The following is a 14,834-nucleotide window of genomic DNA, read 5'->3' as shown; positions in this document are numbered from 1 at the left end:
ATTGTTGGTTCAAGGACCAAGTGTGCAGACAGTGTGGGAAAGCAGGACACATAGCAAGAGTCTGCAGGTCTGGGAAGAAAACCAACAGTAAGAAATCTCCACAGGAGAAGTACAAAAAGGTACACCAGGTGATGGACAGTGGTTCAGATGAACAGAAAAGTGACACAGACTCCGGAAGCAAGGAGCTGGGTTGTCTGAAACTACATAATGTAACCAAAATGGAGGATCACCAGACTATCTGGGTTACACTCAAGATAGACGGAGTCCAAGTGAAAATGGAATTGGACACAGGGTCAGCTCTAACAGTCATAAATCAAAGAGACTACAAGCGGCTATTTTCACACATACCCTTGAAAGCTACAGAGATTGTCTTGAAGACGTATACGGGGCAAAAAGTCTACCCCAAAGGAAAAATAAGGGTGAAAGTGACATATAAAGGTCAGGAAATACCTAAAATGGATATATATGTATTGCCAAATGGAGGACCACCACTGCTAGAACGTGAATGGATCCGGAAGATACATTTAGATTGGCATTCCATACAGGCACTGAAGGTGGAGGCCAAAAAGGATGATGACGTCACACCTGGATGACTGTCAAAAATGCCAACTGACGCAAAAGAAGTGTTCCAGGAGGGACTAGGAACACTAAAAGGAATAACAGCAACAATTAAAATAGAGGATAATGCAAGCCCAAAGTTTCTGAAGGCCAGACCAGTGCCTTATGCGATCAGACCAGCGGTTGAAGCAGAGCTGGAAGGGTTGGAACGTTCAGGAGTACTGTCCAAAATGGACTGGAGCGAGTGGGCTACACCCATCGTTCCTGTAATGAAGAGGTCGTTGAGTAATACGCCTGGGGAACCAAAGAAGGTCCGCATCTGTGGGGATTTTAAGGTGACAGTGAACCCAGTCCTTCACACGGTGCAATATCCGCTTCCACGAATTGAGGATATTTTCGCCTCACTATCTGGTGGTAAACGCTTCACCAAAATTGATCTAGCCCAGGCGTACTTGCAAATGGAGGTAGAAGAAGCTTCGAAACATTACCTTACGATCAATACCCATAAAGATCTCTATCAATACAACCAGCTGGTGTTTGGAGTAGCCTCGGCTCCGGCTATCTGGCAAAGGGCGCCGGCTATCTGCCAAAGAGCGATGGATCAGGTCCTGCAAGGGATTCCAGGGACCCAGTGTTATTTGGACGACATCTTGGTCACGGGCGAAAATGACGGTGATCACCTCGCCAACTTGGAGAAGGTGCTCGCCAGATTAAAGGAATATGGGCTACGAGCTAATCGCCACAAGTGCAAGTTTTTCCAGAAACAGATCTCGTATTGCGGCCACGTCATCGATGAAGAGGGGTTACATAAGTCCCCTGACAAGATTGAGGCAGTAGTCAAGGCTCCAGCACCGGAAAATGTGTCACAACTGAGGTCGTTCCTCGGGCTGGTAAACTATTACCACAAGTTCTTACCAAATTTGTCTACAGTATTACACCCGCTGAACACCCTACTGCAAACAGGGGTACCATGGAAGTGGGATGACGAACGTAGACGAGCTTTCCAGAAGTGTAAAGAATTGATCACATCAAAAGAGGTGTTGGCCCATTTCAACCCAGCACTACCAATTCGTTTGGCATGTGATGCATCACCCTACGGCATTGGAGCGGTGCTGTCGCACAAATTCCCAGACGGGTTGGAGAGGCCAGTAGCCTTTGCGTCTCGGTCACTAACCTCAGCTGAGCGCAACTACGCCCAGATTGACAGGGAGGCCCTCAGCCTAGTATGGGGAGTGAAAAAATTCAACCATTATCTGCATGGGCAGAAGTTCACCTTGCTGACTGACCACCAACCACTTGTCTCCATCTTTAATCCTAAGAAGGGCGTGCCAGTAATGACTGCACAGCGGTTACAAAGATGGTCCCTGTTTCATGGGGTGAATCAATATGACATAGAATATAAAGGCACGAAACAGCATGGGAACGCTGATGGGCTATCGCGCCTGCCACTGCCTACGGTGGAAGAAGCACCAGCAGTGGACCCTATCGAGATATTTTATTCGTCGATAATTGAACGATTGCCAGTAACAAACGCGGATATAGCGAAGGAGACCCGCAATGATCCGACGCTGTCACGGGTATATGAATTGACGGTGAGGGGATGGCCAACACATGGCGACTCACTGTTGCCAGCATTCTCATCCAGAAGAGAACAGCTGTCAGTATGCCAGGAGACAGTGATGTGTGGATCCAGAGTGGTGATTCCACCCAAGTTAAGGGAGAGAGTGCTAAAGGAGCTACATGAAGGTCATCTGGGGGGAGTGAAAATGAAAAGCCTTGCTAGGGCTTATGTGTGGTGGCCGGGAATCGATCAACAAATCGAAGACCTAACTAAGAGCTGCTTAGGATGCCAGAAGGTCCAAAATGCACCACCACATGCCCCTCTACTCCCATGGGAGTGGCCCTCCTCTCCATGGCAACAGGTGCACATTGATTTCGCTGGTCCATTCATGGACTCAATGTTCTTAATAGCAGTGGATGCTCATTCAAAGTGGCCTGAGGTGATAAAAATGTCTTCAACCACTACAGAGAAAACGATTGTAGTCCTACGGACCATATTTGCCAGAAACAGTTTGCCAGAGCAGATCTGCTCTGATAATGGACCACAGTTTGTGTCCGACGAGTTCCAAAAATTCATGAAAAGGAATGGAGTAAGGCATTACACATCCGCCCCGTATCATCCAGCCACCAATGGATTGGCTGAGAGGTTCGTACAAACCTTTAAGAAGGCAATAAAGGCCATGTGCGATGAGGAAATTCCACTACAGCATAAGATGGACAATTTCTTATTAGCTTACCGAAACGCGACACATGCAGTTACCAACCAGACCCCGGCCATGATGTTCTTTAACCGAAGGTTGAGATCTCGTCTGGACTTGCTCAGACCAAATGTGCGAAGAAATGTTGAGGACAAACAATTCCAGCACATCAATGAGAAGCCGACAAGGAGCTTCAATGTAGGGCAACCAGTCTTGGCCCGTGACTATCGAACAGAGAAGTGGCAACCCGGAATGATATGTACAAGGCAGGGGCCATTAATGTACACAGTGGATGTCGGGGAGAACATTGTGAGACGCCACGTCGATCAGATCTTAGCGTCACAGGAAGGTGTCAACCCCATGTCTCGAGTACCTGGGGATGAACCCGACATACCGGTAGCATCTACTTCAGACCCAGTAGCAGTGGAACCCGATGAACTACCCAAGGAAAAGGGGTCAGAATCGCCTCTGCACCAAGAACAAGAACCTCCAGAAAGGCGCTCAGCCCGAAAGGGTCAGGAAGCCGCCCCAAAGACTGAATCTATAAATGGACTTTTGTTATTGAATGTACATGTAAAAATGTAATTGTTATTTGAATATTAAGGGGGTATTATTAATCTAAAAAGGGAGGAATTGTAGTGTATGTGCTTTAAGTCAGAACTACTTTTTACAGCTCCTGTATACTGTAGTACCGGCAGTAACCACACCGGTATATAAGCTGTGCGCATGCCTCTGTACCCCAGTCTAGAAATTACCCTCCTCCAGTAAAGACCTGTTATTTGTTTATGTGCAGCATCCGTGTAATTCTTTATCCACTGAACCACGGATCTAACAAGAACACCCAACCATTTATCTCCTGTGACAGCGCCACCACAGGTGGGAGGAGAACACACAATAGAACACACAATACATAACAGCTTGGTTCTCTACTGAATTATGAACCCGACATTTATCATAAGCCTCCTTTTTCTGTTTCATTTTAATCTCAATGGGCTAGAAATTCGTTATAGCCAAGGAATGGGCAGTGTCAGTAGAAAAGTTGGAAAATTAGCACCAGGCGCAAATGCTTTAGACTGCATAAAGAATTTGTGCTTACTGCTCAATAAAATGATTGGAGTCCTAAATCAAGTCTTAAAACCCAAGCTCACTGGCGTTACACTTAAAGGGTTGACCAATATTGGGTGTAGTCTAATCGCAACTCATCATTGCCACAGGCTTTTTTCACTACTTAAAGGGGAGGTTCATTGATGCTGCAGCACCTCATTCTCAGCATTGCTGGCTATGCAGCTGCCTCATCAGCAGAAGCAGAACAAGGAGAAGGAGCTGGAGGACTGAACCAGGTGTGCTCATGGCAGGTTCACGCCCCAGGGAGAGAGCCAGCAGATTCTCTAATGAAGCATTGGATGCATTGGTTTTCGATGTAGAGAGATGGAGGGTGGTGTTCTACCGGCAAGTGGCAGTACACCCTCACCACAAGTCTTCAGCACCATGTGGAGGGAGGTAGCGCAGCACGTCTCGGGCAGCACTGTGGTCTCCAGGACCCACACACAGTGAAGGAAGAAATTTAACGACCTCACTCAGGTGGTCAGGGTAAGTGAATTCTTCAACAAATGCTACATATCACCATCTGTACCACAACCTTCACACGCTGCCCAAAGCACCACAGCCCCAGCACTCACCCACCAACAATATCTACCTACCAAAATCCACACCCACATCTCATACCTTGCACATAATCACAGCTATTGAACTATGGCAGGCACATCACCTAAACACATTGCTCCACACTCACTCACACACTTTCCTTTCTCTTGCAGGCCAAGGTGGCACACCATAGGATGGAGCAGGAGCGCACAGGCGGGGGACAAGCCAACACTCAACCACTGTCTGCGCTGGAGAATCGAGTGCTGCAAATCATTGGGCGCCAGGTGATGGGCGCCGTGGCCACCGGCGACAGTGACCCCCTTGGGGACAACAACGTTATGTTCATCCCTACACCTTCTCACATCCCACTTCCCCCTCACCCCACAAGCGTTTTGCACTTTCCAGCAAATTATGCTATATGCATGCATTTCTCCCTTCCTGCCCCCTCCCCTCACCTTAACCCGACTCTTGTGCCTTTATGCTTTCAGATAATCAGCAAGCACCTGAACAGCCTGTCCGTGAGGGCACGGTAGAGAGTAAGACAGAAGAAGAGGAAGAACACACGGCATCACTGCATCTCTCAGCCACAGACACCAGCTCAGATACTGGCACTACACATTCTTTAGAGGCTAGCATTGTAGCTAGATCTGCACAGGGTGAGGCACCGGGGACGAGTGGGCTGCAGCAAGACCAGGGGGAAAGGGTAGCTGGGGGGGCCAGCTCCCCAGAGGTTGAGTTCGCCTGCACAGGACTCAGATGAGGACTTCGTTGGGGAGGCCTTTAGAAGAAGGGTAATGGGAATGCACAAGGAAATGATAGGTGCAATGACAAGGGTGCCCGAGAGCCTATTGGCAATGGTAAGGAACGTGGAGGAGTCTGCCTCCAACATTGCGCAAGGCTTTGCGCACACTATGGAGCCCATCATTTCCTGTCTGCAAAGGATGGTAGACTCCCAGAGTGACCGTGGCGACCCAGACCTGATGCCGCTTGTGATGGATGATCTGGCAGCTTCCATTGCAGCACAGACGGAAGCGATGCAGCATCTTAGTGCTGTAACGCAGTCTATGTTTGGTGGCATCCAATCTCAGACTGCTCTCATGCAGTCTCAGCTTGATGCCATGCAAGCTCTGACTGCTGCCATCGTGGCTGGGTCTATCACTGTCAACCGGGGCTTTCATGGTGTCGCATCAGGCCAGTAATCTGTGCTCCAACAGATTGCTAGGGATGCTGAGGTGCAGCCCCGGGGAAGTGGCAGTGGGTCAGTGGAGCAGTAACCTGCTGTCCTCTCTCAGGATGACAGCATTCCTGCTCCCACCACTGCCACTCCGCCATTGCCCTTGTCGCTGCCTGTCATCCAGCCAGCCACCGCTCATGCTGAGGTGGTGCAATCTACAGCCGAGCCTTCCAGGTCCAGAGTTGGTCGAGGACGTCCTGCAAAGCCATTTGAAGTCTCCCACACAGACACTCAGCAGCCTTCCACCAGCCCTGCTGCAGCCACTGGGCCAACACTTCGTAGGAGCACTAGGGCAGGAAAAGGCACAGTAACGACAGGCACTATGGGATTGCTCAAGGGTGAAAAGTAAATATTTTTGTTGTAAATATGTGTCCACTACTTTTTGATAAATGTATTACTTCACTTACCATTCTTTTGTGGTGTCACTCATTTCAGCGTTGCGCAGTGATATGGCCTGCGAGAGGGGTGGAATGATGGGGATGTGGTGAGCAAAGGGGATCTGGGGATTAAGTCATCCTGGTGTGAGGGTGGAGGTCTGTTTGGAGGAGGTGACAGTGTTCTGTGACCACCTCCTTGGTGAAGCAGAGCCGTCTGCTACACTGCTCCTCGCTTAATTGAAGGTAGGAGAAGTGTTCCTGGATTACCCTCAGAGGGTAAAGCCTCCTGGTAAGAGCCTTGATGTCCCTCCTCATCTTTCTGCGTGCATGTTCCCCTATTTCTCGCTGCCTACGCTCCCTCCACTGTAGATCCTGGAGGGGGAGGTGCCGGTGCCAGTACAGCCCACATTAATGTTATCAAGTGTAGCAGTTTGAATCTTTGATGAATAAGTGTAGCTACTTTTTAGTTGCCAGAAGACTCCTGATACAAAAGAACCTTGAAATTACTGAAACTGTTGCAGTAGGTGAAACTAACAAAAAAAAACCCTGAAACAGCACTAATCAGCAAATAATTACTGATGATCCCATTAAATAACGTCCCTGGAGCCAGCTTTCTGGTGTTGCACATCACCTCTCCCTGTCGGTGTTTACTCCAGGCGGTGAGGTAAGTGGTGAGAATCAGTTTTGCAAATCGGGCAGTCAGTGAGCGTTTCACACTCATTGACGTCATGATCTACCTGACGTTGACATTCTCAGCGATACCTCTTACCGGCGGTGCTACAGGGGGGCCGGATTTGGCATGCGGCACTGGACTTGCCTCACCCTGGCGATACTGGTCTGGCGCGCCATCTACTGGCGCTAACAGGAGATGCTAAGGGGATTAATTTTTCCGCCTATATCTTTAGTCATCCAGGGAGCTCTAGCTTTGGATTCCCTTCCTTTCCTCCTCATGGGAATGTGTTGAGTCTGTACCCAAACTATCTCCTATTTGTAGGCCTCACAATTGCATATTTACTGTTTTACCTGCCAATCTTTAATTCCAATCCACCTGGGCCAGATCCCCTTTCAACTCACTGAAATTAGCGCTCATCCAGTTGATTATTTTCACATTTGATTTTTCCTTGTCCTTTCCATAACTACTCTAAACCTAATGATATTGTGATCAGTGTTTCCCAAATACTCTACCACTGAAACATGCTCCACCTGCCCCATTTCATTCCCCAGAACTAGATCCAGTTCTGTGTCCTTCTTGTTGGGCTGGAAACACACTGATCAAGAAAGTTCTCTTGTACACTTTTCAGGAATTCCTCTCCCTCTTTGCCCTTTACACTGTTATTTAACCAGTCTATATTAGGATTATTGAAGTCCCCCATATCACTACTCTTTCATCTTTCTGCAATTTGCCTGCAAATTTGCTCCTCTGTCTCCTTCCCACTATTTGGTGGCCTATAGTATACACCCAGCAGAGTAATAGCTCCTCTATTTTTCCTTAATTCTAACCAAATAGATTCTGATGTTGAACCCTCAAGTACATCATCCCTTTCTAGTGCTGTAATCTTTCCAGAATACACTGTAGCCATGAATATTAAGTGCCCATGCCTCCCCTTGTTTGAGCCAGATCTCCGTTATTGCCACTATATCATAATCCCATGTGGCTACTTGTGCCTGTAGCTCACAAATCTTATTTACCACGCACATGCACTCTAAACCCACCTTAGTCTGCCTCACATTTCCTCCCTGTCTGATCTCTCCTATTTCTGAACTATTCTTTATTCTAACGCTGTTTGTCTCTCCCAGTCCTCTGTGGACCTTGTATCTTCTCTCTACTACTTTATCCTGGTGCCCCTACCCCTGACAAATTATTTCAAACCCTCCCGCACAGCACTAGTTAACCTCCTCGCAGCGGGAACAAGTCACCTTCGGAACCATTTCTATTGGAACATAGGAATTGCTGGATGATAAAAGACCAATCTCCGTCTGGTTCGTCTTCTGCCATCCTGGTAGTCACATGATACAAGGATAATGGAATTTTTGGATGCAGTTCATGATCGTAACGGGCTATTAAATTAAAAAATTGCATTTATATAGTGTCTTTCATGACCTTAGGATGATCCAAAACACTTCACAGCCAGTTAAGTACTTTAGAAGTGTAGTCACTGTCGTAATGTAGGGGATTGCGGCAGCCAATTTGCATTCAGCAAGGTCCCACAAACAGCAATGAGGTAAATAACCGGATAATCTGTTTTTGTAGTTAGTTGATGGATAAATGTTGGATAAACACAGGAAGAACTGCCCTGCTCTTTTTTCAATAGTGCAATGGGATATTTTACATCTACCCAAGAGGGAAGATGGGACCTCGGTTTAACGTCTCAGTTTAAAGGACTAATTGTCTGCTTCTGCATTTTTGGTGCCAAGCCTTCCACCCCGAGGCACTCATTAGGGAATCACAATGCCTCAGCCCCTGATTTTCCATCCATTAGATGAAAAGCTGGGACTGGACGTGCATGATTTGCCAATCGGCACTCCCAGTTGCTAAGGCTTTGCACAAAAACAGACAATTCCCCCTAAAATGTTGCAGCACTTTAAACATAGGGTTTATACAGATGGAAGGCCGAGGTATCTATCAAAGGATGTGATTATGTTTGGGATGTGACGTTGATTTGTTTTGGCAGAGGCAACTACTTTTGTTAATTAGACTAAGTAGATTATCTACCCCTTTCTCCTTAGGCCCTGACATGCTGTGGATCCTTCTTTGCTGTACCAGAATTATCTCAACAGGTAAATAGCAGTGATCTGCAATCACCTGTTTCTGTTTCAAGTGCTCAATAATTAACTTTTGCTTCATATCTAAATTGGTTGCCATTTAAAAATTATTTTCATTCAAGATTCAACCCCTTCGATTTATGTGACAATCCAACATAGATAATCATATTAACAATAGAAAACGCTGGAAAAACTCAGTAGTCCAGGGCAGCATCCGTGGAGAGAGAAACGGAGTTAACGTTTCAGGTCGAAGACCCTTCATCAGAACTGGAAAAAAAGCAGGAAGAGGGATCGATTTTAAAGCAAGTGGGGGCTGGGAAAAGGTGGAGGGGATGAAAGAACAAAAGGGAAGGTCAGTGATAGGATAGAAAGCAGGAGAGATTAAGAGACAATGGCCTAGAAATTCAGTTGTTTGCGCCAGCCGCTAGCACCTTAGGAGGAGGAGATGTGGGGTGCTAAGCAGCTAGCGCCCGGGCGCAGCGCGATCTGCGCCTCTCGCCAACTTCAGTTAAGATTTAGCGGCGGTGCCAAGCCTTTGCGCGCGCTCAGCTGCGCGCGCAGATCCTGACGTCATTTCATGGTGCAACGCCCTTTGTGCGCCCCAAACTGGAAATTCAGTGGCGCCGGCCTATTGTGCGCCTGGCGCCCCTAGCGACTGGTAGAGGGGAACGGTTCCCCGTCGCTGCGGGGCGCGGGGGGCGCTAATTAAAGGGCATTCCTCCTGCAGTAGAAATGGCAGCCATTTTGCAACACTCCTTCTTTGTGAGAGACGGATCTTTGGAGAGAGACAAAGGTAGAGAGCTTTCTGGTTTGGCTCAACACTCGCACAGGTACTTGTGGCTTCAGGCCACAGCTTTGCACTTGTCTTTAACTTCAGAGCCATAGCATTGATTGGAAACATATAATGGGGGCTGCAATGGGTGGAAACGTTGGGCTTCCCCATTGCATTCAAAGAGCTCAGAGATGCCGTGAGAGAGTGCCAGTCATGGCCAGACGGAGAAGGGGCAACAGGCGTCGGCAAAGGAGGCCTTACCCACCCAGGGTATACCGCCAGCAGTTCTCATATCTGAACATGTCTGATGAGCAGTGTGTTCAGAGGCTGCGATTCAGAAGGGCGGTGGTCACTGAGATTTGCCACCTGCTTCGCGGAGATCTGCAGCCACAGCTGAGGAGCAGGACGTCTCTGTTGGTGGCAGTGAAGGTGATGGTGTCTCTCAACTTCTATGCCACCGGCTCCTTCCAATCCGCTACTGGGGACATTTCCAACATCTCCCAGTTTGCGATACATTGCTGCATCCGCCAGGTGACCAATGCCCTTTTCAGAAGGAGACATCAGTTCATCTCCTTCTCCATGACCGTTGACAAGCAGCAACAGCGTGCAATGGGCTTTGCAGCATTAGCGGGCTTCCCCATGGTGCAGGGCGCCATTGACTGCACGCATGTGGCTTTGCGGGCACCTCTAGAGAATGCCGAGGATTACCGCAACCGGAAGGGCTACCATTCGCTCAACGTGCAGTTGGTGTGTGACCACAGGCAGCTCATCCTAGTTGTCAATGCCCGCCTTCCAGGCAGCAGCCACGATGCCTTCATCCTGCGCCAGACTTCTGTGGCAGACATGTTCCAGGCTAACCCTCGCTCACGAGGATGGCTTCTCGGGGACAAAGGCTATCCTTTGTGCACCTGGCTGATGACCCCGCTCCATGCGCCCCGCACCCCTGCTGAAGAGGGATACAATGACAGCCATCAAGCAACCAGGAACATCATTGAGCAAACAATCGGTGTCCTGAAGCAACGGTTCCGCTGTCTGGATCGTTCCGGAGGAGCCCTACAGTACTCGTCTGAGCGAGTCTCCCATTTCGTTGTCGTGTGCTGCATGCTGCACAACCTGGCTATCCACAGGACTCAGCCACTGCCACCAGACATTGGAGGACCACCAGAGGAGGAGGAGGAGGAGGAGGAGGACCAGCACAGGAGGGAGGCAGAAAGTGCAAGGGCCGCCCATCGGCGGCTTATTGCACGTCGGTTCTAGGCCCCCTCTTAGGGAATGGCTTGTGCCATGGCACAAGATGAATGTCGCCGCTCCACAAGCCCTCAGCCGAGCAGAGCAACCAGGACTTCCAAAAGAAAGCATGGACAGTGCGATTTCAGAAAATTTATTACTTTGATACCTCTGTGCCCTTCCCACATAACAAACTAATGGAGAGAAGCCCCCCCCAAAAAAACAAATAGACCAGTCTCAGCCTTTCCAAAAAAACAAATAGACCAGTCTCGGCCTTTCCAAAAAAACAAATAGACCAGCCTCGGCCTTTACAAGTAAAACAAAGACACCAGTATCGGCCTTTACAAGTGAAACAAAACATTTGGCCACACCTTCTACTTTTTCCCCCGCGAGGGTGATGCGTTTCGCATCCGTGACTGGCCCCTGCCCGCCCTGCAGCTCCTCCTCAATGGGACCCCAGTGGCTGCAGCAAGGCTGGGGGAAGGCTGCTGAGCGTCAGATGGCGAGACGGCAGGTACCCTTGGGGGTCGGCCTGGACCAGCTCTGGGCCTGGAGGGGCCGGCTGCTGACTGCTCCAACTCTGCTTGGGCGGCAGCAGTCTGTCCAGCGGCTGGTGGCAGCTGCAATGGAGGAGTGACAGTTTCGGCTGCAGGAATGCTGCCAACCTGACAGATCACAGGTACTCCCTGGTCGCCTGATACATTGGCACTCACACGGGCCAGCACTGCAGCATGCAGCTGCGAGTGCCCTGGCGATGCCTGGCCGATCCAGCAAGGGTGGCAGCAGTTAGTGCCCGTGTGGCCCTGGTCTGTGTCCGCATGACACCAGCCAGTGAATGCACGGCACGACTGAGCACTTGGCTAGAAGCCGCCTGTGCTGCCACGAAGTCCTGCAGACTCCTGGCCTGTGCTGCACTGAATTGTTGCAGACTCCTGGCCTGTGCTGCACTGAATTGTTGCAGACTCCTGGCCTGTGCTGCCCCGAATTCCTGCACACTCCTTGACAGTGACTCTATGGAGTCAGGCATCCTTGCCACTGCAGCCATGAGCTCAATGTGCCTGCGCTCAGCCTGGGCACCCATTTCACCAAGGAGCCGCACCTCCTCTGCGCTCACCGTAGCAGGACTGGAGGCCACACTCACCCTCCGGGGAGAAGGCCGCCGAGCATCCCCACCCCTCCCGCGTTGCTGCAGCCCGCTGGGCCCCAGAGCTTCACTCTCCTCCGACCCTTCCCCCCTGCTCCCCTCCAGGGAAGACGTGTCCCCATCATCGCCATGGGCTGCCTCGGCTGAGGGTGGCACTGATGGTCCGGCTTCCTCTTCCTCCTCCTCGCCCTCCGATTCACTCACAGTGCCAGCTTGAGGGCCCGCCTCCTCACCTGGCAATTCAGCACCTGAAAGCAGGGAGGCATAACAGTTGCTTTAGAGTGAGGACAGGGCGGCAGCGAGGGAGGCATGAGTGCTGCTATGCACTGCATTGGTCCGACAGTGGCAAAGGATGCTGTTCTGAGGCGCAAGTGGAAAGAGAGAGGTCAAAAAGGTGATGCCCTTACCATTGGGGCCCACAACAGGGTCGGCATCTCCACTGGCGACGGGGCCAATCAGCCAGCCTGACATAATGCGCTCCACACGCTGCTCCAGGTCGGAGAGCTGTTTGAGGTCAGGGTGGCCTCCCCCGGTCTCACGCTGCTGCCTTCGGTTGTGCGCCACCTTGCCCTGCAAGAGAAAGGACGGCCTCTAAGTACAGTGTGAAGCCCTGATCTTGTCTGCACTGCCTCCCATGGTGGACTAGCCCTGACAGTGTGAAGCCCTGATCTTGTCTGCACTGCCTCCCATGGTGGACTAGCCCTGACAGTGTGAAGCCCTGATCTTGTCTGCACTGCCTCCCATGGTCATAGAGTCATAGAGTAATACAGCACGGATAGAGGCCCTTCGGCCCATCGTGTCCGCGCCGGCCATCACGCCCTGTCTAATCTAATCCCATATTCCAGCATTTGGTCCGTAGCCTTGTATGCTATGGCATTTCAAGTGCTCATCCAAATGCGTCTTGAATGTTGTGAGGGTTCCAGCCTCCACAACCCTTCCGGGCAGTGAGTTCCAGACTCCAACCACCCTCTGGGTGAAAAAGTTCTTTCTCAAATCCCCTCTAAACCTCCCGCCCTTTACCTTGAATCTGTGCCCCCTAGTTATTGACCCTTCTACTAAGGGAAAAAGCTCCTTAGTATCCATCCTATCTATGCCCCTCATAATTTTGTACACCTCAATCATGTCCCCCCTCAGCCTCCTCTGCTCCAAGGAAAACAAACCCAATCTGCCCAGTCTCTCTTCATAGCTGAAGCGTTCCAGCCCTGGTAGCATCCTGGTGAATCTCCTCTGCACCCTCTCCAAAGCTATCACATCCTTCCTGTAGTGTGGCGACCAGAACTGCACACAGTATTCCAGCTGTGGCCTAACCAGTGTTTTATACAGCTCCATCATAACCTCCTTGCTCTTATATTCTATGCCTCGGCTAATGAAGGCAAGTATCCCATATGCCTTTTTTACCACCTTATCCACCTGTTCCGCCGCCTTCAGGGATCTGTGTACTTGCACACCCAGATCCCTCTGACCCTCCGTCTTGCCTAGGGTCTTACCATTCATTGTGTATTCCCATGCCTTGTTAGTCCCCCCAAAGTGCATCACCTCGCACTTTTCCGGGTTAAATTCCATTTGCCACTGTTCCGCCCATCTGACCAACCCATCGATATCGTCCTGCAGACTGAGACTACCCTCCTCGCTATTTACCACCCTACCAATTTTTGTATCATCCGCGAACTTACTGATCATACCTTTTACATTCATATCCAAGTCATTAATATAGACCACAAACAGCAAGGGACCCAGCACCGATCCCTGTGGTACCCCACTGGCCACAGGCTTCCAGTCACAAAAACAACCTTCGACCATCACCCTCTGCCTTCTGCCACTAAGCCAGTTTTGTATCCAACGTGCCAAGGCACCCTGGATTCCATGGGCTCTTACCTTCTTGACCAGTCTCCTGTGCGGGACTTTATCGAAGGCCTTACTGAAATCCATGTATACCACATCCACTGCGTTACCCTCATCCACACACCTAGTCACCCCCTCAAAAATTCAATCAAATTAGTCAGACATGATCTTCCCTTGACAAAGCCATGTTGACTATCCCTGATTAATCCTTGCCTCTCCAAGTGGAGACTGATTTTGTCCATCAGAATTTTTTCCAATAATTTTCCCACCACTGATGTTAGGCTCACTGGCCTGTAGTTCCCCGGTTTTTCCCTACTCCCCTTCTTGAATAATGGAACAACATTAGCGGTTCTCCATTCCTCTGGCACATCCCCTGTGGCCAGAGAGGTTCTGAATATGTGTGTTAGAGCCCCCGCAATCTCTTCCTTTGCCTCACACAGCAGCCTGGGATACATTTATCCATTTTTAGGCCTGCTAAAACCACCAATACCTCCTCCCTCTCGATGTTAATGTGTTCGAGCATATCACAGTCCCCCCGCCCTATTTCTATGTCTACATCGTCCCTCTCCATAGTGAAAACAGATGCAAAAAATTCATTTAGAACCCCTCCTACATCTTCCGGCTCCACACACAGATTGCCACTTTTGTCCCTAATGGGCCCTATTTTTTCCCTAGTTATCCTCTTACCCTTAATATACTTATAAAACATCTTAGGATTTTCCTTTATTTTGCTCGCCAGTGTTATTTCATGGCCCCTCCTTGATCTCCTAATTTTTTTTTTAAGTATCCCCCTGCACTTTTTGTACTCCTCTAGGGCTTCCTCCGTCTTTAGCCTTTTGTATCTGCCAAAAGCCCTCCTTTTTTTTCTAATCCATTCTAGTATATCCCCTGACATCCACGGTTCCCTGTGGTTTTTGGAACCACCCTTGACCTTTACGGGAACATGTTGCCATTCTATGATCTCAATCTCCCTTCTGAAAGCCTCCCATTGCTCTGATGCGGATTTTCCTACAAG

At 49.8% G+C, this 14,834-nt stretch overlaps 1 protein-coding gene across 10 annotated transcripts in view; it reads left to right on the top strand.

The window, feature by feature from the left end:
* Positions 1 to 14,834, top strand: part of amph (amphiphysin) — a 529,225-nt gene that overhangs the window by 330,762 nt on the left and 183,629 nt on the right. For 8 of the 10 annotated variants that reach the window (XM_085993363.1, XM_085993365.1, XM_085993360.1 and 5 more), the window contains one exon: positions 8,799 to 8,849. The exons of the other annotated variants lie outside the window; for them this stretch is intronic. In XM_085993363.1, coding sequence (XP_085849489.1) covers positions 8,799 to 8,849 — 51 coding nt within the window. The remainder of the gene's footprint in view (positions 1 to 8,798; positions 8,850 to 14,834) is intronic. 10 annotated transcript variants of the gene reach the window in all.

The sequence above is a fragment of the Somniosus microcephalus genome, chromosome 7 (genome assembly GCF_052327205.1).
Source record: "Somniosus microcephalus isolate GS21.2 chromosome 7, FLI_Smic_1.0, whole genome shotgun sequence".
Classification (NCBI taxonomy): domain Eukaryota; kingdom Metazoa; phylum Chordata; class Chondrichthyes; order Squaliformes; family Somniosidae; genus Somniosus; species Somniosus microcephalus.
Note: the sequence above shows the minus strand (reverse complement) of the source record. Positions and strands in the feature narration are given on the sequence as shown.